Source organism: Lagenorhynchus albirostris, chromosome 16 (genome assembly GCF_949774975.1).
Source record: "Lagenorhynchus albirostris chromosome 16, mLagAlb1.1, whole genome shotgun sequence".
Classification (NCBI taxonomy): Eukaryota; Metazoa; Chordata; class Mammalia; order Artiodactyla; family Delphinidae; genus Lagenorhynchus; species Lagenorhynchus albirostris.
In genome coordinates, this window is record NC_083110.1 from 58,051,880 (window position 1) to 58,075,655 (window position 23,776).

The window sequence follows — 23,776 nt, forward strand, 5'->3', positions numbered from 1 at the left end:
CCATAATGCCCAGCAGCCACTGCCAAACCGTGCACTGCAACCGAACTCTACCTAACTCCACCTCTCCAACTGCCCAGCGCACTTTCTCCTTTTTTATTGGTTTCTCAGTACTGTCACTCAGAGAGTCCTCATATCCGTTGGTTATTCCCTGCCTACCCTTTTCTTTCTCTTGTAATCTCGCCTCTTTAGGCACTACCCGCCTCCCGAAGCCAATTTCCTTTCTTCGATTGGATTGCTGGAATGCCACTTTTCACGATGCCAACCTATGATTGGCTGTGCGCGGCAGGGCTCGTGCAGTGACCAGGCAGCGGGCTAGACTGAGGCTAGTTACCACGTCAGTGAGCTGACAGGGAAGGTAGCCGGCTCCACCGCCCGTTCCGGCCGACTCTTCCTGACTGATTCTGCGGGCCTTGAGTTCGGCCTCAACTCCCAGAAACGGGCTTCTTCCCTGCTCCCATCTGCCACCAGAGCCGGGAGAGCCGCTCGGGGACGCCTTCGGGGCCTGGGCTGGACATGAGCAGCGGCTGCCGGTCCTGGGACTAGGCCCCGCCATTTTGGATCCGCTGACAGGTCAGCGAAGTCTCTTCTTAGAGTTCCAGTGTCGTGAAGGCCGCCCTGACATAGCGAGAGGGACTAAGAGGAGGAGGGCCCTTAAACTGAATGAGCCGGGGTGGGTTAAGGACGCAGGGGCAGGAACGAGACGAGGGAGAGATTGCTGTGGGAGGGAACTGGGAGAGGTGTAGGGGGCAAAGGTCAGGCCCCTGCCGCCGGAGGGACGACTTCAACTCTGGCCTTTCAACCCTTGCGGGTACCGGAATCCTCCCTGTGTTTCTAGGCTTAACCTAGCTTTCAGTTTCTCTCTTCTGGAGCTTTTTGCATCCTAAAGACTCCAGTCCTCAGAAGCTGAAAGCAAATCTGAAGAGTATTGTATCTACTTTTCAGGGTTGATTTTTAGACCTTAGATATGAGAGTCTCTCCAGATTTTGTGCAGCGCCCACTTCTGTGTGACTGCCTCATTAATTCAGCTGAACTGCTTCATTAATGATGATGAACTAATGCAACCTAGACCAGGTAGTGAGAAAAGGTGTGGAAGGACTGAGGCCAGCCTCCTGGGGACCTGGGCTAAGAGAAGGCTTTCCTTTTATGGGGCTGCTCACCTGCCAGTCTGGGACTGTATGTAAACACTGGACTTAACTTCTGAGCCTGTTTTTTCTTTTGCACAATCTTTTATATTGTGTAATATTCTCTTCTGGTGTATGTTCTTGGTTGGCATTTCCTCCCCAGGTCTTCACTTGGCCTAAGGAGATGAAGTTCAGTCACAAGGAAGCCACTCTATTATGACATATTTGGACGAGAGCAGAGAGGGATTTGAATACCTGTGAAGTTGGTACTTGGGCCTGTTATTTTTAGTGGGTAAGAAGAGGTCATGAGAGGTGTTCAGTCAAATAAAAAGTGGTAGGGTCAGGGCTGCAGAGTGAATGATGGAACAACCCCAAAACTATAGTTTATGGCACTATGATGATCTTTGATAAACTGCTGTATTGTAAAGCTATAAAAGTCCCTCAAGGGTAAAGAATGCCTTTAAAAATGAGGAAGAGTGTAGGTACAGTGTCTTTTGATACACGACATAGAAATTTGTATGCCTTTAAATTAGGTACACAAGGCACTCCTCTGAGCCCTGTGGAGGACGCAAATGGAAAGGTCCATTTGGGGATTGCTCTGTTCAGTTTATGCGTTTCTTAAAAGCAGTAGCAATGTATGTGCACCAGTCTAGCTAGAGCATGTCAACCTAAATGCTTTTCAGCATATAGTGGACACTCAATAAGTGTTATCTGTGCCTATTTATTTTATTTTTGGCTGCACTGGGTCTTTATTGCTGCGCGTGGGCTTTTCTCTAGTTGTGGCGAGCGGGGGTTACTCTTCGTTGCAGTGCGCGGGCTTCTCATTGCGGTGGCTTCTCTTGCTGTGGAGCACAGGCTCTAGGTTCATAGGCTTCAGTAGTTGCGGCACGTGGGCTCAGTAGTTGTGGCTCGTGGGCTGTAGAGTGCAGCCTCAGTAGTTGTGGCACACGGGCTTAGTTGCTCCGCAGCATGTGGGATCTTCCTGGACCAGAGCTTGAACCCGTGTCCCCTGCATTGGCAGGCAGACTCTTTACCACTGCACCACCAGGGAAGACCCCCCCTAGGATTAGTTCTAGTATGTGATCCTGACTTGTGGCCTGATTCTAGCCCTGGCAGTCAGGACTTTTGCATGGTGAGGTAGTAATAAGAAGGATCAAAACCTCATTGTGTTAGAAGGGAAAACTATCTAGGTTCTAGAGTGACTAAACTCTGCTCTCCTGAAATTGTGTGTGTGTGTGCGCGCGCGCGCGCACGTTGGTAGGGGAGATAGCATTGTTTATATTGTTTTTTTTTTTAATTGGGGTATAGTTGCTCTACAGTGTTGTGTTAGTTTCTGCTGTACAAGGAAGTGAATCAGCTATATGTATATATTATGTATACATATATTGCCTCCCTCTATGGGCCTCCCTCCCACACCCCCATCCCACCCATCTAGGTCAAGACAGAGCACCCAGCTGAGCTCGCTGCACTGTACAGCAGGTTCCCACTAGCTATCTCTTTTACACATGGTAGTGCATATATGTCAATCCCAATCTCCCAATTCATCCCACCCCGCTTCCCCCACCCCGTGTCCACACATTCGTTCTCTACATCTGTGTCTCTATTCCTGCCTTGCAAATAGGTTCATCTGTACCATTTTTCTAGATTCCACATATATGTGTTAATATACGATATTTATTTTTCTCTTTCTGACTTACTTCACTCTGTATGATAGTCTCTAGGTCCATCCACGTCTCTGCAGATGACCCAATTTTGTTCCTTTTTATGGCTGAGTAATATTCCATTGTATATATGTACCACATCTTCTTTATCCATTCATCTGTTTATGGACATTTAGGTTGCTGTATTGATACTTATGATTTAAAATAAATGGGGTGGGACTTCCCTGGTGGTGCAGTGGTTGAGAATCCGCCTGCCAGTGCAGGGGACACAGGTTTGATCCCTAGTCCAGGAAGATCCCACATGCTGTGGAGCGGCTAAGCCCATGGGCCACAACTGCTGAGCCTGCGCTGTAGAGCACGGAAGCCACAGTTGCTGAGCCCATGCGCCACAACTACTGAAGCCTGCACAGTCTAGGGCCTGCGTGCCGCAACTACTGAGCCTGAGTGCTGCAACTAATGAAGCCCGTGTGCCTAGAGCCTGTGCTCCGTAACAAGAGAGGCCATACAAGAGGCCTGTGCACCGCAACGAAGAGTAGCCTCTGCTAGCCGCAACTAGAGAGAGCCCGTGCGCAGCATCGAAGACCCAACACAGCCATAAATAAATAAATAAATAAGAAAGTAAGTAAATAAATAAAATAAGTGAGGTAGAAATGGTATAGGAAACTGTTTGCATTTTAACTTGCTGATCTATATTGTAGAATTTCCAAAAAAGTAATTTAGAATGGCTAATGAAATGACATAGTCACCTCGGGAAGTATCCAGGTTTGATGGGTCTGCCTTTCTCATCTGGGTTGATATGCCCTGTTGAGCCCTGTTGAGTTGATAATGCTTTGCATAATAGGCAGTCTAGTCTTTGGGTTGATAGTGTGACCAGTTCAGCATCTTTTCAGTTGGGCCTGGAGGTTAAGTCAGGCAACAAGATTTTACCTTTTCTTACTTTAAAAAGTCATTTTCTGGATAGGAATAGTTCTTTACTCCCAGCCCCCATCCCAGATCAGAAAATTTGTTTTTCCTTCAAGACTTGTATTTAAGCTTTTTTTTTTTTTTTTCTTCAGCTTCTTTTTAAAGGTGGTGGTAGACAGTATGTTCTAACCTTGACGTTGATGCTCATTGGCACAGTCGGAACTCAGGTTGTAGGCACATCTCCTCATGAGTAGCTGGGCACCAATCCCAGTTGAACTCGAAGTTCTCAGAGTTACACTACTAGTTCACTTCCCCGTGTTCCAGAAGGCAGAATGACTGCTACTTTTAGATAATAACTTCATTGATAGGGTACTTAGACTGGCTAGTGTGAGCAGCTGGAGAGGAAAAAGACACAGCTCCTGCTTTTGAGGAGACCCATTGTATTTATACAGTACTCACTGGAAGGATCAGCCTAGTCTTTTTACACCACTTCGGTTGATTGATCACAGTCTGTCCCTGTGGTTCAAGGTGACTAATTAGAGTGATTCTGCTGTTGGGGTAATTGTGGGGTTGAGTTGAAGGGAGAAAGGGAGGTTCATTTTATCTCTGGCTGGAAGAGCTTTGTAAATGTAATTGGCAGGTGTTCAGTTTTTATTGTTCCTCTTTTTCTGTATTTCAGTGTGTTCCACAGCAGTTGTTTAAATTAAATGAAAATGTAGTAGGGCACTGTGGTGATTTGGGGCCCCAGTTGCAGTGGATGTGATCATGGAAGTAATGATTTGTTGCCATCATGTAAATAAAGCAGGGATTACAAGCTCAAATGCCTGAGTATCAGGCAGGTAATGTAAATGAGGGAAGTGAGCCAGGAGGGAATGTATTAGGATGTACTAGTGACTGTAGTGTACTGGAATGTGGGCACAGTATGACCATTCTTCCTATTTTTCAAGAGAAACTGGGAATTCAGATCATTGTGTTTTAAACTGTTGGCAACTAGTTAAATTATTTAAAAACCTTTTACAGGAGGAAAAATGTATGTCTGTGGACTAGATTCTGCCTGATGACAGTGGAGGATGACCCCTGATATACAAAACGGGCAGGCCTTATGAGACTTAATCACTGCAATTCTCTACGTACAATCATACAGACTCACTTTGTTTTTCCTTTTTATTTATTTATTTATTTATTTTTGGCTGCGTTGGGTCTTTGTTGCTGCATGCGGGCTTTCTCTAGTTGCGGCGAGTGGGAGGCTACTCTGCGTTGCAGTGTGCGGGCTTCTCATTGCAGAGCATGGGCTCTAGGTGTACGGGCTTCAGTAGTTGTGACATGCGGGCTCAGTAGTTGTGGCTTGCGGACTCTAGAGCACAGGCTTAGTAGTTGTGGTGCATGGGCTTAGTTGCTCCGTGCCATGTGGGATCTTCCTGGACCAGGGCTCGAACTTGTGTCCCCTGCATTGGCAGGCGGATTCTTAACCACTGCACCACCAGGGAAGCCCGCAGGCGGATTCTTAACCACTGTGCCACCAGGGAAATCCTCCAGACTCACTTTTTTTTTTTTTAAAGAACGATATGGGGGGGTTCTTTTTATTTATTTTTTTATTTGGCCGTGTTGGGTCTTAGTTGCAGCATACAGGATCTTTCGTTGCGGCACGCAGGCTCTTCGCTGTGTGCAGGCTTCTCTCTAGTTTTGGCGTGTAGGCTGCAGAGTGCACACGCTCAGTAGTTGCAGTGCACGGGCTCTCTAATTGTGGCGCATGGGCTCTCCAGTTGTGGCACGCAGGCTCTAGAGCACACGGGCTTAGTTGCCCCACAGCATGTGGGATCTTAGTTCCCCGACCAGGAATCGAACCCATGTTCCCTGCATTGGAAGGCGGATTCTTAACCACTGGGCCATGAGAGAAGTCCCCAGGCTCACTTTTTTTTTTAATAGATTTATTTATTTATTTATGGCTGCTTTGGGTCTTCATTGCTGCCCCCGGGCTTTCTCTAGTTGCAGTGAGCGGGAACTGCTCTTCTTTGCAGTGTGTGGGCTTCTCATTGCGGTGGCCTCTCTTGTTGCAGAGCACGGGCTCTAGGCACACGGGCTTCAATAGTTGCGGTGCATGGGCTCAGTAGTTGTGGCTCGTGGGCTCTAGAGCATAGGCTAAGTAGTTGTGGCACATGGGCTTAGTTGCTCTGAGGCATGTGGGATCTTTCCGGACCAGGACTTGAACCCGTGTCCCCTGCATTAGCAGGCGGATTCTTAACCACTGAGCCACCAGGGAAGCCCACCAGGCTCACTTTTTAATCTTTGTCGTACTCAGCCAACTTTCACCATTAGTTGTCATGTTTAGTGCCCTGAGTGGTTAAAAGATGAGTGGGGGAAAGAAGTCTTGTTTCATTTTTCATCTCCAAGCTGGCAGAAGGGGCATCTTAGGACAACTTTGAGCTTATCTCAGTAGCTCACCTTGCATATAATTCTTGGGATAACCTCAGAATCTCCATAGAGGGAGGAGGGGGAATGGCAGAGCTGAGGTACACTGGTCACCTGATTATCAGGTTGGGAGGATTTTCCAGTTGTATCCTGTCAGGGCACCAGCTTTTTTCTTGGTTTGATTTTCTCTTACCTCCACACTTTGAGTAAATTTCTTGAGTCTAGCAAGTTGTTTACTAGTTTAGTAATTTTGGGTCACTCTCAACAAAACACAGAACTATGGCGCGTTCCTTGGCTAGCTCTGGAAACCTTAAAAACTCTGTGTCTTTGGTGCTTCTCCGGGATGTTTGAGAGATCGAGTGAAAATAAACCTCAGAAGGGCCAGCTGATGGTTGTTCAGCTCCCTGGTACCTTCTTTCCTCTCAGAAAGCCCATCAGGGTTTTCGTGGTTTACATAGCTCTGTATTAGACATCAAAGCACCATGAAAAAGAAAAAAAACCTGAGTCTTTGCCTTTGGAGAATCTAATTTCTAATTGAATAAGAACAACTTTTAAGCAATGAAGAAAAAAAATAACTTAATGGTCTACTAATAATCTATTTAGTATATGTGCTGCCGAAGCGAGCACTAATAATCTATTTAGAACCAAAGAAAATAAGACACATATATACATATGGGAAGAATGGACAATTACATAAAGAATTGTATATTTCACAGAAGAAATGTGAACATGCAAATAGCATATGAGAAGACTTCAGGAAGATACATGTGAAAACAGAAGCATTATGATTTGACTGGTGGATAAATGTGGGTTCTTTTTGTCCATAGAGTGCCTAATATGGAAGATTTGTAACTTCTAGTACAGAAACAAACATGGGATACAGAAAGAAGGTTTGCCTGCCTGGCGTAGAGTCCTTGTCTTCTATGAAGTAATTGTTCTCACAAGAGGTGGATGTGAGCTGTACCAATACTGAAGAGTCAGTCTTGATATTCTTTCAGTTATTCATTTGTTCATTCAGTATTTATCATTTTTCTTACTATATGTTAGGCATTGAGGATAAAAAGGTGATAAATTATGGTCTCTTTCTGAGAGGCTCATAGACTCATGGGAGAGAGAGATTAAATAAATAATTATAAATGAGTATAAGATATGTTTAAATAGAGGTATGTCCTGTGCCATGGGGTGACAAAAAAGGAGTACTAATACTCTCTGGGGGAGTGGGTTAGCCAGGGAAGACTTAACAGAGCAGGCATTATCATAATAACAGCCAACCTTTTTTTGGGTTTTAATATTCCTAATAGCATGCCAGGCCTTACAACAAATGGGTGAGGAGGTACTATCTCCATTATGCAATGCAGAACTGTAAACTGGGAATCAGAGAGGCTAAGAAACTTGGCTAAGATCATACAGGTAATAACAGTCAGGAATACCACTGTGGTATTCTGATTCTCTCATTGACTTTTGGATGGAATGAGTAAGGGTTAGGGTTTATACAGCATATAAGGGACATCAGTGTCCCCAACCCAGCTTAAAAACAGAACATTACCAAAACTGGGGCAGCGGGTATGCCCTTCCCTATTAGTCACGTCTCCCCTCCCCTTAGCCAACTGTTGTAAATTTTTTGTTCATTTCCCTGGGGTATAGTCTTAGCAGTGGAATTGCTGAGGTATAGCATATGAACTTCTTCAACTTTGCAAGATAATGCCAAATTGTTATCCAAATGAGTTGTATCAATTTACAGACTCAACAGCCACTTGGTCTGTATTTTTACCAACTTTTGGTATTGTCAAATTAAAATTTTGTGCTATTTTGGAGGTGTAAAGTGGTTTCTCATTAATAATCTTATTTTGTAATTTTATTGACTATTAATGAAGCTCATAGTCTTTTCGTATATATATTTACTGTTTGTATTTTCCTTATTCTGTGAAATGCCTGTTCATGTCTGTTGCCAGTTTTGGGGAGGGTTTATATGTCTATCCTTATAGTTTTGTAGCAGTTATATTATGGATATTGCTTCTTTTTTTTTAAAATTTTTATTGGATTATAGTTGCTTTACAATACTGTGTTAGTTTCTACTGTACAGCAAAGTGAATTAGCTATACGTATACATATATCCCCTCTTTTTTTGGATTTCCTTACCATTTAGGTCACCACAGAGCATTGATAGAGTTCTCTGTACTATATAGTAGGTTGCCAGAAGTTATCTATTTGATACATAGTATCAATAGTGTATATATGTCAATCCCAATCTCCCAGCTCATCCCCCCACCCCCACCCCAGCCCCTTTCCCACTTTGTATCCATACGTTTTTTTCTCTGTGTCTGTGTCTCTATTTCTGCTTTGTAAATAAGATCGTCTATACCATTTTTTTTCAGATTCCATATATATGCGTTAATATGTTATTCGTTTTTCTCTTTCTGACTTACTTCACTCTCTATGACAGTCTCTAGGTCCATCCATGTCTCTACAAATGACCCAATTTCGTTCCTTTTTATGGCTGAGTAATATTCTGTTGTATATATGTACCACATCTTCTTTATCCATTCTTCTTTGCTTCTTTATTATATGTATTACATATATTTTCTCCCAGTTTGTGATTTATCTTTTCCTCTTTTTTATGGTGTCTTTTGAATAAATGTCTTTAATTTTAACATGGTTTAATTTACCAGTTTATTTTTTATGGGTTCTGCTTTTTGTTTCCTATTTAGGTACGTCTCCCCTATGCTGAAATTATAAAAATATTCTCATATATTTTTTTGGCCACGCCACGTGGCTTGTGGGATCTCAGTTCCCCAACCAGGGATTAAACCTGAGCCACGGCAGTGAAAGCGCTAAATCCTAACCACTAGACCACCAGGGAACACCCTCTTATATTCTAAAAGTTTTCAGGTTTTGCTTTTTTACATTTAAGTCTTTAACTCATTCTAAAGAGAATTTTTGGTATTCCATGAAGGATCCAATTTATTGTTTCTGTTTCTCCTGCTTTTGTTTAGATCTAGAGGGAGTTGCCAGTTGCAGAATGCAGCAAAGCACCATTGTAATCCTATAGGCCCAGCTTTAAACAGATCGTGCTTTCAAAGAATATATGTTGCTCGCAGTCTCTGAGCAGATAAACCACTAGCTTATTTGGCTGGGGGATATTCGTTGGTGTGTATTTGGTCATTCCTTCTCATATTATTTCTGATAAAAGGTAAACCTTAAGTTCTTTTCTACCATATTCGTGAGGTCTCTGCTGGCCTTTGTGACCTTACGGCAAGGGGTTCTAGGCCATTGGCTACCAGACAGCAAGTGGTTCATTGGAGCTTCCCATTTGAGCATCAAGGGCAAATTCCCTTGGGAGATTCTTGGGTGAGGAGACATGCTCAGGCTTGGAGGGAGATTAGGCAACTCTGCATAGTCCTTGAAAATAATTCCTCTTTATTCCTGAGATGTTTCTTTTTTACTAAGAAACTTAAGACAGTGATTTTTTGCTTAGATCTTTGCTATCTTAGAAAATTGTTAGCTTCTGATGCCTAATGAATTTTGATTGAGTGTTAGGTTGATTATTTCAGTTGGTATCCCAGTTCAAAATTTATTTCCTCCAGAAAGCCTTCCAAATAGCATGTAGATCCTATTAGATCTCAGTTAAGTCCTGTTGACTTTTGTTTGCAATTTGTAGTGTAGTGTTTGTTATTTACTTGTTGCTGTGTTGTTCTCAGTATAGGTGTTTTCTCTCATTCTCTTAGTTCTTTAAAAGAGAAATTAAACGGACTTCCCCAGTGGTCCAGTGGTTAAGACTCTGCACTTCCACTGCAGGGGGCGCGGGTTTGATCCCTGGTTGGGAAACTAAGATCCCACATGCCGCGCAGCACAGCCAAAAAAAAAGAGAGAGAAATTAAATATTCTTATTTTATAGTGGCCCCCTCCAGGCCCCCCAAAATATTTTTTACAATGATAGGTAGTCTGTATATGTACTATATATATTGAAAGCCCTCCATGATATGCTCCCCCTACAACTTGCTTTTCTAGCTTTACATGCTGTTATTCTCCTAGGAATAATGTTCCAACAAGTCTGGAATAATCATGACCCCCTAAATACATATTGCATTTTCCTACCAATAAGCCTTTACTCTTGCCATTCTCTCCTTGTGTTTTTGACTGTTTGAATCCTGTCTTTCATTTGCCTTTTCAGGGTCCTCTGCCAGAAATAATTTTCTTTGCTTCACTACTGTGACACTGTGTATCACTTATGTATTGGAGATATGTATGGGTTTGTGTGTAGATGTATGTGTTTAATCTACTAGATTATAAATTCCTTGTGGGTGGGTAGGGACAATTCTGTATGACTCTGTCTAGCATTTTGCTTAGCATGTGCTAAGTAATATCTGGTTGACTGAAATAAATGTTTGTTAGTTAATTAACTTTGATTGCTGCTCTTAATCATTTATACATGGAATAATACAACTACTTTTCTGTAGCGCCTACTCATTAAAAAAATCTGTTAATTAAAATTTAAAAATAAGTAATATATGTATGTGACACAGAATTCAAAAAGTACAAAAGAATATGTAGAGAAAAATAAGTCTTCCTCTCACCACTGTTCCCCAGTTCCTTCCTCTAGAGGCAACCTCTGTTAGGAGTTTTCTTTCTTTTTTTTTTTTAAATTAATTAATTAATTTTTGGCTGCGTTGGATCTTCATTGCTGCACGGGCTTTCTCTAGTTGCAGTGAGCAGGGGCTGCTCTTTGTTGCGGTGCGCGGGCTTCTCATTGCGGTGGCTTCTCTTGCTGCAGAACACAGGCTCTAGGCGTGCGGGCTTCAGTAGTTGTGGCATGTGGCTCAGTAGTTGTGGCGCACGGGCTTAGTTGCTCCATGGCATGTGGGATCTTTCCAGACCAGGGCTCGAACCCCCCCTGCAATGTGTCCCCTGCAATGGTAGGTGGACTCCCAACCTCTGTGCCACCAGGGAAGTCCCTTAACATCTTTATTGGAGTATAACTGCTTTACAACGGTGTGTTAGTTTCTGCTTTATAACAAAGTGAATCAGCTATACATATACATATATCCCCATATCTCCTCCCTCTTGCGTCTCTCTCCCACCCTCCCTATCCCACCCCTCTAGGTGGTCACAAAGCACTGAACTGATCTCCTTGTGCTATGTGGCTGCTTCCCACTAGCTACCTATTTTACATTTGGTAGTATATATAAGTCCATGCCACTCTCTCACTTTGTCCCAGCTTACCCTTCCCCCTCCCTGTGTTGTTAGGAGTTTCTTAAAAAAAACCTTCCAGGAACTTCCCTGGTGGTCCAGTGGTTAAGAATCTGCCTTCCAATGCAGGGGACATGGGTTTGATCCCCGGTTGGGGAACTAGGATCCCACACGCCACAGGGCAGCTAAGCCTGCGTGCCTTAACTGCTGAGCCTGCACACCTCAACTAGAGAGCCTGTGTGCCGCAAACTATAGAGCCCACGTGCTCTAGAGCCTGCGTGTCACAACTAGAGAGAAGCCTGCACGCCACAACAAAAGATCATGCATGCTGCAACGAAGATTCTGCGTGCCGCAACTAAGACCCGATGCAGCCAAAATAAATATATAAAAATAAATAAATAAAATAAAATGTAACGTGTATTAAAAAAAAATCCAGAGATCTAGAGCATATTCATCTTGCCTAAATAATTTAAGGAAGGAGAGATACTAGAGATTTTATCTTTTCTTTTCTGATACTTTTTTTTTTTAATTTTTTGGTGGTACGAAGGCCTCTTACTGTTGTGGCCTCTCCCGTTGCGGAGCACAGGCTCCAGACGCGTAGGCTCAGCGGCCATGGCTCATGGGCGTCAGCTGCTCCGCGTTATGTGGGATCTTCCTGGACCAGGGCACGAGCCTGTGTCCCCTGCATTGGCAGGCGGACTCTCAACCACTGCGCCACCAGGGAAGCCCCTGATACTCTATTTTTGAATTTGTTTATCTTTCTTACACTTCTTGGTTCTCCTCCTCTTCATTGTGGTATGTTCTCATCATTGAATCTTATCTATTCATTGAAGAGAACATTGTTGTGTGTCTAGAGCATTTAGTCTTCTGAGAGTAACCTAGTTGTTTCTTTAAATTGTCTTTAAAATAAGTGTTGTCTTTTGTTGGGTTCCCTTGTGGATTGGGAGAGGTGTTATGGGCCTGGACAAAATTTGTACCAGTTCTTTTTTCCTTTATCATAGTGGTTTTCATTCTTCTCACTTTCTTGTGTAAAAAATATGCAAATAGAGCTACTTTCAGGGTGCTTTTCTTCCCTCCATGTCTCTGGCTCAGTTTTCTTTTAGATCCTACTGAACTCTGTAAATGCCTCAAGGGCAGAAATTGTATCTCATTTCTTTCATAATTATTAATTTTTAATTATATTGATGGTACAGTAATATGTTCTCCTTGTAAAAAATTAAAATATAGATAAGGCTAAGTATCCTCTGATTACACCCTGATTTCATAGTACCTTCTCTAGAGATGACTATGATTGTTGAGTTTGGGGTACATCTGCCCAGACCTTTTATTCTGTGTTATATATCTCTTTATATGCCTGTACAAAATACATTAAGTATACTTAACAACATAGATGACTCACAAACATAATGTTTCAAGGGAAAAAGGCAAATTGCAGAAGAATACATACAAAATGATATTAATTATACAAAATATAAAAATATGCAGAATGATACATATTATCTAGAGATACATATCAATGAAGTAAAAGTATAAAGCAACATAAAAGTTTAATAAACATCAGATTAAGAGTAGTGGGACCAGGGCTTCTCTGGTGGCACAGTGGTGAAGAATCCGCCTGCCAATGCAGGGGACACAGGTTCAAGCCCTGGTCCGGGAGGATCCCACATGCTGCAGAGCAACTAAGCCTGTGCGCCACAACTATGAGCCTGCGTTCTAGAGCCTGCGAGCCGCAACTACTGAGCCCGAGTGCCACAACTACTGAAACTCGCGTGCCTAGAGCCCGTGCTCTGCAACAAGAGAGGCTACCCAATGAGAAGCCCGCACACCACAACAAAGAGTAGGCCCCACTCGCCGTAACTAGAGAAAAGCCCGTGTGCAGCGACAAAGACCCAACGCAGCCAAAAATAATAAATAAATAAATAAGTAAGTAAATAAATTTATAAAGAAAAGAATAGTGGGACCTATAGATGAAAGAGAGAAGGATGTAATTAGGGAGGACACACAGAGACTTAAGTTGTACTGTTCTTAATCTGGATACTGGTTGTTATATTCTCTTTATATCTTACTGTATGTTAAATACGGTATATTTTTGAAAACAAAAATCTAGTATTTTATGTAAGGTCGGTTGGTTGGTTGGTTTTTACATAGTTGGCAACATACAGTCATGCATTACAATTTTTTTTTCATTCCACAGTATGCCTGAAGCTCTTTCCATGTCTTATTTGCTTTGTATCCTGAGCACTCTGAAAGATGCCTTATGCATAGTAGGTGCTTATTAAGTAAATATTTTTGGAATTCCTTTCCTTACTCTGTTAGCCTTACTTTTTTAATTTTCCTTGAGCCTGATATAAATGTTTGTCTAACTGTATGTCTCCCCTACCCTGCTTTCTATCCCTTTCATTTTTTAAAATTTTGTCTTTTCTCAGGAGGATTTCTAAACAATGGAAAGTGATTAGGTTGATTTTACATGTTCCTAGGGTTTTCTCTATGCCAAGAAGAGTCTACCTTACAGTCTGCTTATTAGCGATTTCCTGCTATAAGCAAGTGAACTTGACTTTTCAGAACTTTTCAAAGGTTGCGTCACTGCCACTGTCCAATTTTCTGGAGCTGACTTGGCAGAATGGATGCAGTCTATAAACTGACATTGTAACTGTGGTTCCAGACCAGGGCTATTTTTCTAACAGCCTTCATTCTTTTCTTTTAACTTAAACCTTCATTATTTATTGAGTTGATAAAAAAGGAAGAACAAAAGGAAGATCTGAAATATTTCTTTAACAAACTAGCAACATGGATGTATCTGCATATCTGTATGATTCGTAGGAGAGATTTGGGGGACAATTGACTTTGAAGAATTTGACATGCTTGTTAGAGGTTGTTGAGGTGCCTTTGAAAAGTTCCTGGTGTGATGCTTTTTGAGTTGTATCTTGAACTTGCAGAGACCTCTAGAAGAGCCAGGTAGTTGGATTCATAACATAAGAAGGGCTTCATCCCATCTTAGTATTACAGGTGGGAAATCTTGGTACTGAAAAGTTAAATCGTAGTTCTGACCTTATCAGATACTGATTTAAGCATGGGTGTGCTCTTGGGTAACCAAATATTAACTAACTTTTCTCTTCACTGTTTCAGTAGGTTTGCCAGGATGGTGGATAAAAATATTTACATCGTTCAAGGGGAAATTAGCATTGTGGTTGGGGCCATCAAACGAAATGCGCGATGGAGCACCCATACTCCACTGGTAAGTGGGCAGTGGGTAGAGAACCTGGTCACTGAGTTGCTGTAGGGGATCTGGTGTGTGGTTAAAACAGTAATCAATTTCCTGGTAATAATGATAATAGTAGGAATTCAGTGTTTTTCAGAAGGGTTTCAAGGACCGTTTTGTTTTATTTCAACTAGAGTCAAATTTATAAGCTGCGTTTTTTTCTCTGGAAGCCAAAAGATGATACCATTTTTCTTCTAGCTGTTTTCATAAACAACTTAAGCAAACACTTGGGATCTCTTTTATATGCCTAAAAATGTCAGAAAGATTCCTTATCTTCTAATTCCCAAGAACTATAATTAGCTATCGAATTCATTTCAGTTAGTTTAGTTATTGATACATGGAGTATGGCTTGGTAATGGTACTCCTTGGGAATTCAGCAACTTTTCTTATATAGAGCAGACCATATCTTGCCAATCAGATGAGTAAGATTACCTGTTGTAAAGCGGACTTTCTTTATTGTATTTGTATGTTCAAGGATATTTTTTGTACAGTTGTGTAAGACAGTTTTTGGTACAATTGTAAAATTAAGTTTAGACATTTCCAACTTGGTGAATATGTATATGTGTGTTTAGAAATTTCTTATGTTCATTTATAAAAGTGGATTGTAAAAAAAAAAAGTGGATTGTATTAGAAGTACGAGTGGAGTCAGGAATATCTTAGAAATGAATATGTGTGATTATGATGACTATGAAGAAATAGAAAAGATAGAATAATACATACATCTTAGTCTGTATGTCTCAGTCTGTTTGGGATGCTCTAACCAAAACCAAATGCCAAAGACTGGGTAGCTTATAAACAACAGATTTTTTTTTTCTTTAAACAACAGATATTTATTTCTGGGGGCTGGAATTTCAAGATCAGGATGTCAGCATGCTCGGGTGAGGGACTTCTTCTGGGTCTCAGACTTCTCATCGTATGCTCACATGGTAGAAGGGCAAGGGAGCACTCTTGGGCCTCTTGTATAAAGGGCATTAATTCCATTCATGAGGAATCTGCCCTCATGACTTAATCACCCACCTTAGGATTTCAACATAGAAGTTTTTTTTTTTTGTGGCTGCGCCATGTGGCATGTGGGATCTTAGTTCCCCAACCAGGGATCAAACCCGCGCCCCCTGGAGTGGAAGCACAGAGTCTTAACCACTGGGAAGTCGCCAGGGAAATCCCAACCTAGAAGTTTTGAGGGGACACAAACATTCAGACCATAGCACATATAAAGGACCTAGCAATCTATGGTATCTTGAGTGCTATGGTCATGGTGTAGATTAAGCTTAGTATTTCAGGATGTACTGTTTTAGGTAAGCCCAGAGTACTTCTATGAGATAAGAGGTTAGGGAACTGGAAAAATGAACTATAGCTAACTTTCTTTTCTTCAGAAGGAAAACTGAATTTTCTGGTTGGCTTCAGAGAAAGAGCTCTTGATCTGTCCTTTATTTCCTCTTTCCTCTTGGCCTGATAATGAATTTTTTTTTTTTAATTTATGTGTTACAGGATGAAGAACGGGATCCTCTGCTGCATAGTTTCAGTCATCTAAAGGAGGTTTTAAACAATGTAACAGGTAAGTGATTTATTGCAGGGATGGGCAGACTTTTTCTGTAAAAGACTATATGATAAATATTTTAGGCTTTGCAGGCTGTAGCAACTGTGCAACTACTCAGCTCTGCCATTGTAGCTCAAATGCAGACTCAGATAATACTTAAATGAATGAGTGATAAATAAAATTTTCTTTTAAAAAACAGGCTGCAAGCCAGCTTTGGCCCACGGGTATAGTTTGCTCTGGTTTACTTTATTGCTGATCCTTCCTAGTAGAGTGTCCCGTTTTAGTGGGGAATCAGCATTCGTACAATTATAAACTTCCTTCATTGCTTGAGTTATAAATAAGTTATTTTTGGCTATTTTTTGGTTTTGTTTTGTTTTGCTTTAACTACTTTCTTTCTCTAACTTAAGTATTCTATAAGATAGGAAGTGGGTGGCACAAGTGAAGTTTTTAATACTTGCAGCAAAACCCTTTTCTTACAGAAAATCATTGTTGGTTTTAGGGCCTTAGCTCTCTGTAATGCAGATCTTTTAGTCTTCTCTTGTTCCCAGAATCTTTTGTGTCACACACTCTGCCCGTTTTCCTAATCATAATTATGTTACATAATATTCATGTGTTTAGAATTTTCAAAGCCACTTTCATATTTATTACTGTATTGAACTGTTTTCACTTATTTATTTATTTATTTTTTGTATGAGGAACTTCATTTTTTCTTCTAGTTTCATTGAGATGTAACTGACATACAGCACTGTGTAAGTTTAAGGTGTACATATGCTTTGACTTACATACATTATGAAATGATTACCACAGTAAGTTTAGTGAACATCTATCATCTCACATAGATTCAAAATTAAAGAAATAGAAAAAAAAGGTTTTTTTCCTTGTGATGTAAAACTCTTAGGATTTACTCTCTTAACAACTTTCGTATATAACATACAGCTGTGTTAATTATATTTATAATGTTGTACATTACATTCCTAGTACTTATTTATCTTATAACTGGAAGTTTGTACTTTTTGGCTGCTTTCATCCAGTTCCTCCTTCCCCCACCCCCTGCCTCTGGTAATCACAAACATGATCTCTTTTTCTGTGAGTTGTTTGTTTTTGAAATAGAATTGACCTATAATACTATATTAGTTCCTGTTATACAACATTGTGATTTGATATTTCTGTACATTTCAAAATGATCACCATGGTAAGTCTAGTTACCGTACCTTATTGAACTTTCACACAACCCTGTTGGGGAGTCATGTTAGATATTGTCCCCTTTTTATGAATGAAGTTGAAGCCCAGAGATATTTTAAGTGATTTAGCTGAGGTCACACTGATCCTAAGAAGCAGAGTCAAAACTCCATCAGAGTTTCCGTCAGAATTCAGGCCCCTGATGCCTGGTTTAGTGCCCTGTTCTGCATTGCTTCTGTTCTTACAGTTAGAGGAGAAGGTACACAGGAAGTGCCTTATATTATGTATAAAAACATGCCAAGGGAGGAGGCAAGTCTCAACACTTCAGGTTTTTCAAGGGGGTATATGTAGACCTAAAGGGAAAGCCTCTGAGCCGTGTTCCTCTGTTGACTGTAAAGGGCTTTTGCAGTGTATAACCCTGGAATGGTTTTAGCTAGTAACATATCTAAGACCACAAATGAAATAGTTTTTAAAGCTTTTGCAAATTAAATAAATAATAAACGAACAAATAAATTTTTCCTTTCATGAGAAATGTATCAATAGGAGAATATCTGGAGAAAAATTCCTTTTTACTTTCCTAAACATGGGCAGAAGTTATCTAAGGATTCCCTACATGTTTCTTATTTTTTCTTTCTTTTTTTTTTGCGTTACGCGGGCCTCGCACTGTTGTGGCCTCTCCCGTTGCAGAGCACAGGCTCCAGACGCGCAGGCTCAGCGGCCATGGCTCACTGGCCCAGCTGCTCCGCGGCATGTGGGATCTTCCCGGACCGGGGCACGAACCTGCATCCCCTGCATTGGCAGGAGGACTCTCAACCACTGCACCACCAGGGAAGCCCCTACATGTTTCTTAAAAGGAGCAAATTCTACTCAGTTAAAAAGTGTTGGCAGTATTAACCAAGAACGATCAAGTAGTATAGAGGTTGTTGTTGTTAGCTGGTTAGCAAGGCTAATGCAACTAGGTGGCATGTTTCCATTTTATGGCCTGTACTGTAAGTGATTTGGCTGCTTTAGAAAGTTGGTGGCTTGCACAGATTTTTTTTTTTAATCGAAGTATGGTTGATTTACAATGTTGTGTTAATTTCTGCTATACAGCAAAGTGACTCAGTTATACATGTATACATTCTTTTTTATATTCTTTTCCATTATGGTTTATCCGAGGATACTGAATATAGTTCCCTGTGCTATACAGTAGGACCTTGTTGTTCATCCATTTTATATGTAATAGTTTGCATCTACTAACTCCAAACTCCCACTACATCTCTCCCCTCCCTCCACACCCCAAAACCACAAGTCTGTTCTGTGAGTTTCTGTTTCTGCTTCTTAGGTAGGTTAGTCTGTTTCTGTTCTGTTTCTGCTTCTTAGGTAGGTTAATTTGTGTCATATTTTAGACTCCACATACAAGTGATATCATATGGTATTTGTCTTTCTCTTTCTGACTTACTTCACTTAGTATGATAATCTCTAGTTGCATCCATGCTGCTGCCAGATATTTTCAACTTTTCAGATAAAGCGTACACATCCCAATTAAAAAGAAAATGTAGTGAGTAGATATTTACAACTCTTTTTGTTGGGTCAGAGTTCAGAGTATTGTCTTTCTAAGAGAGTTAAGGGGATTAAACAAGTTAATACATTTGGAAACTTGGCAATTATTTTATAGACAGCTAGGAATTGTTGTTATAAGTGGCTGGGGACACCTTAAAATGGCTGAGGTCAGACTGGAGTAGTCTTGTAGGCTTTTTGGGCATGCTGCAGACCTTGAGGAGCTGAGGTGGTGCTGCTATCCTGACAGAGCCACATTTCCTACTTGCCATCCAATCCATATCCCACACTTGTTTTCTCCATTCTGACATATCCCAAGACTTCAGTTCAGAGACTGTATCTGTGGTGAATAGTGCAGTCCAGGGTTTGGAGTCTGGACCATCTAAGAGCTACCAAAGTTGAGTCTGCTGCCTAATTTTCTTACATCTTTGGGTTAGGAATCCAGATTATCTTCTGCTTGAAACTATTAAAACCAGAATGCACTGAGGAGCCAGTTCTGTCAGTGGTACTAGGAACATAGCTGGGTTCCAACAAGGTTGCCAGGCTTTCCCTCAGAGCAAGGAAGAAGGTTGTAGTATTTTCCAGGGACCAACAGCTGTGGCAGATGTTGAAATGGTGCCTGCCAAGGTTGCCCCATTGTTCTTGGGTTTTAGCATATTACCTGCCTGAGAAAATAACAGAGTGGACCCAAAATAGAGCATTTCATGGTCTTCTGATTGGTTCTGACCCACCACATAGTGCTGGCTTCCAGGAACAGGTTTATGGGTCAACTGCCCCTGTGGTCCTGGACTCTGCAATCCATGACCAATTTCTTGTTTCTTTTACCAAAACAAACAGATTTTTCTGATTGGCAGTGTCAGGAGGACTGCTTTCTTGGAAGCCTGTTAACGGTTGGAGGCTGGGAAAGGGTTTTGAACTTGGAGAGAGAGACTGAAGGGACTGCCTGTGCTATGTGACTGGGAATGTTGTACCACTTAGTTTGGAGGAAGTATGGCAGGAATTCTAAGACTCTATTCAGTTTAACTCATGAAAATGACTTGGGCTTGGTCTCTTTTTACAAAGGCTTTCTATTTGCACTTTTCTAGGTTATTTGCTGGCTGGGTTGGTTAAGAATATTACTAATGGAAATAGGTGGTTCATTGGACATTGTCAGTCAACCTAAATGATTTTGTCTCTTTTCTTGTAAGCAGTCAGAGAATCTTTTACCGACATAAGCGCTACCTACTTCTCCAGGAACATTATCTGAGCATTGTGAAGGAAATAAGTCCACTGTCTCTAGTAAGTTTAGCAAGTCCATATCAGTTATTCTCACAGATATGTCTCTGGACTACATTTGCAGTCAGTATTTGCCTAAAATGCATGACAACTGGATGCTCTGTAACATCTAGAGTAATAGAATATTCTAATACCAAATCTAAAGAGAGGGTTGCATTTGGAAGGTATGGAGTGCCTAAGAGCAAAGTTTGCATATTGGTACTTTGGATAAAGCCATAGCTCACCACCAGTGAGACTTGACTGCTGCCCCTCATTTGGTCTTTCAGTTCTCTTAGGAATCCTTTAGGAGGTTATTCTGAAGGAGTTAAAGCAGATGTGTGGTTGCCAGGAGCTGGGAGTGGGCATGGTTATAGGGTTATAACCTAATGGTTATAGGCTTTCCTTTTGGGGTGATGAAAATGTTCTGGAATTAGATAATGATGATGGTTGTACAGCTTTGTGAATATACTAAAAACCATTGAAGTGTATACTTTAGAAGGGTGAATTTTATGGCATATGAATTGTATCTTAATTTTTAAAAATAGCAAATGTACACTGGAAAAGTAATGGGATTTGCCAGTTCTTTCTCAAGGCTCAGAGCCATGAAGGGAAGCCTCTGACTATAGTTGCTGCTGTTCTTTGAACCCATTGCCCAGCAAAGGCAGCATAAGGCTCTATTCAGCCTCCTAGCCCAGTTTGTCCTTTTATGTCTCTCTCATTAACTCAAGAAGCACATGGCTTTTATATTTAAATTTATTCAAGCTGTAATCTTTGACATTTGAGTTAGCTTTTAGTACAGTTTTGCATTTATAGTAATATATATTATGTATTTTCTCTATCCCCAAAGAATCCATTTTAATCTTTTCCGGATGCAAATTTCAGGCTCTCTTGTCCCATCTCCCCTCTCTTGCTCTCTTTCCCCTCCCCCAGCGGAGTGTGTTTGATCAGGTGTGGCAGGAATATCCACTGTCAAGCTGCGCCCTTTATATTAGTCAATATTATCCTTCTCCCCCCTTCCCTGTCTGTCTGCCCCTTTGGGCTTTCCCAGTTGATTTATAATTTTGGAATTCTCATCGGAGTCTGTAATACAGTTTGTTCATTATTTAACCAAAACCTGTTTAATGAGCAGAGAGAGGCAATGTAAATGTTAGGCATGTTGCAGTGATGTACCTTTGTGCTTCTCAAAGCGGGTGGGTAGTTAACTCTGTGCTGCCTGCAGGGCTGGGTTGTCCTGGCCTTAGGGGCAGAAGGACCAATGCCTCTCCCTTGCATCTGCCCAAGCCCTACCATGGGCTTAGATTCCAAAAACACATTTCCTTTTATCCTTTTAGAGATCTTGTTGGGGCTCTTGCTTATTGGAGTTATCTCCAATCTCACAGTTAGACTGGGTGGTAAGATCTGTGGCATGGGATAGGGGGATGAAAGGGAAAGTGAAATATTAGGATACTTGATACTGCTCTTGGTTTTAGGTCTGTGGAGCGTAGACAGTTTATTTTTATTTTTTTAGCCACGCAGCACGGGATGTGAGATCTTAGTTCCCCAACGAGGGATCACACCCGTGCCCCCTGCCATGGAAGCATGGAGTCTTAAACATTGGACCGCCAGGGAAGTCCCCCCAGAGTAGACAGTTTAGAAGAATACTTCTAGCCAGCATTATCTCTGGGCTTTGATCTCTTTGTTCCCAGATTAGGCAAGTCCTTGCAAGCCTTAGTACCCTTCATTCAGTATAACTTCATGGACAAGGCTCTAGTCAGTTGTGATTTGTGGTGTTTGGCTGTGTTCATTTGCCTCCAGATTGAGGCTGCCTTTGTCCTTGGTCTTCAAACTTAGATCATTACAAAGAGATTCTTTTCCAGAAAATTTTTGTTTTAAAGCACAGAGAGAAGAACAGTCTAAAAGTATCACAACCAGAATCTTCTCTTAAGGAATCACCTGTTAATGACTTTAAAGCCTTTAAAGCCCTTTAAGGCCAGGGCTTGAGGAAGACCTCTTAGTGGTGTGTGTCAGGGGTGGTGGTGGTGGGGAGGGTAGTGAGTTTGCCTTTGGAGATATAACCCCTGGCTGGCCTTTTTAATTCTGAGGACCTATGGGGTTTGGGGGTATTTAGCATAAGACTAGTATGGTCTTGAGGCTCAGTATAAGCACCTGTATTAACTATGGAACTGTTGTAGCTGCTTGGACCTTTTCTTTGTGAGATTCACCAAGTTTTGGATTTCTTCTGGGTCTAGCTTGTTGAATTGCTTCTAACCAATATTTATTGAATATCTGCTATGTGCTAGACATTTTGCTTAGGCACTTAGGCACTGGATCTGTAATGGTAAACAAACTTCCTGCCCTTGTAACCACTGGTTTTTAAGACTAGTGGCTCTAGCTGACCATTCCAAGGCTAACCTTTGTAGCCTCTACTCTGTGCCATATGGTTCCCTATCAGGTATGGAATAGGTGAGAGTGAACGAGAAAAATCTATTGCCATCTTTTCTTACTCCCACTCTTTCCCTTGCTAACACATAAGCCAAAGAAATGAACAAAAATTTAACTCATATATTTGCTTATTTGGCTTTCTCATGTAAAGCTGTTCTGGCCAGAGTTTAGGTGTTCCCAAAGACGTTGGTGGGTTTGCATATTGTAACTCTGAGGGATAAGATATTTGAGGGATAGGATATTTCTTTACTGTGCTTACCTGGACAGCAAGATATGGTGTGCTTGAGTTTAAGAGGGAGAAGCAGGTGCCTGGAGAGAGTGGATGTATCAGGAGTTTATTTAAATATAGTTTATCCTGGACAAACACACCTGTAGGGTACTGTCTGTCTCAAGCTTTGTGAATTCAGAATCTGAGCTAGGAGGTTTGAATCCGTGTAACCTCCAGAGGTTTACAGAGAACATTTAAACAGAGTCTGAAAGCCAACCTGGGAGGAACTATGACTTAACACCTGTTTGGCTTAGGCCTCATAGAAATAGCCTTCTAAGTTGAAGCAAAACTCTTCCAGGATGCCTCATACCTCAAGTTAATCTGTTTCAGTTGGAACATGGGAAAGTGTAGTGAAGAGATTTTAGTAGTCACTCTCAGGAAAAAGATTGAGTAAGGGTAATATTTGAAAAAAAAAATTTGCTGTTAGAGTAAGGGTAATATTTGAAAAAAAAATTGGTGTTAGAGCTACCATCTCCCTAGAGTAAGCAATATATCATTATTAATCAGCATGAGAAGCCATGAGAAGAAGGTTGAATGAGTCACTAACTTTTTTTTGATTTTGGCCGTGCTGCGGCTTGTGGGATCTTACTTCCCCAACCAGGGATCGAACCCGGGCCCCTGGCAGTGGAAGCTCAGAGTCCTAACCACTGGATCACCAGGAAATTCCCCGAGTCATTAGCTTTGACCCACTTGGAAATGAGCTGGTGAATTGTTCAAGGCCTAAGTGGAGGCTGAAAGAACCAAGTATGATAAACTTTGGCAGACAAATTTATGTAATGGGCTAAGTATTAGAAGAGGCAAGGTTGGGCACACTAATATAAGTATCTCTTTCCTGTGCCTTTTTTTTTGGCCACGCCATGCAGCACACGGGATCTTAGTTCCCTGACCAGGGATTGAACCTGTGCCCCCGCAGTGTAAGTGTGGAGTCTTAACCACTGAACTGCCAGGGAAGTCCCTCCTGTGCCCTTTTTGTGTTTCTTGTTGTATAATAAAATTCGTGACTATATTAGTTTGGAGATTGTTGAGTAGCGCATTAGG

At 41.4% G+C, this 23,776-nt stretch overlaps 1 protein-coding gene across 14 annotated transcripts in view; it reads left to right on the forward strand.

Moving 5' to 3' along the window:
- Window positions 1-329: 329 nt before the first annotated feature.
- GBF1 (golgi brefeldin A resistant guanine nucleotide exchange factor 1) overlaps window positions 330-23,776 on the forward strand; it is a 122,096-nt gene continuing 98,649 nt past the window's right edge. For 13 of the 14 annotated variants that reach the window (XM_060126084.1, XM_060126087.1, XM_060126088.1 and 10 more), the window contains exons 1-3: window positions 330-570; window positions 14,408-14,516; window positions 16,029-16,095. In XM_060126084.1, coding sequence (XP_059982067.1) covers window positions 14,421-14,516; window positions 16,029-16,095 — 163 coding nt within the window. In that variant the 5' untranslated portion in view covers window positions 330-570; window positions 14,408-14,420. The remainder of the gene's footprint in view (window positions 571-14,407; window positions 14,517-16,028; window positions 16,096-23,776) is intronic. The other variant, XM_060126085.1, reaches the window with a different exon arrangement.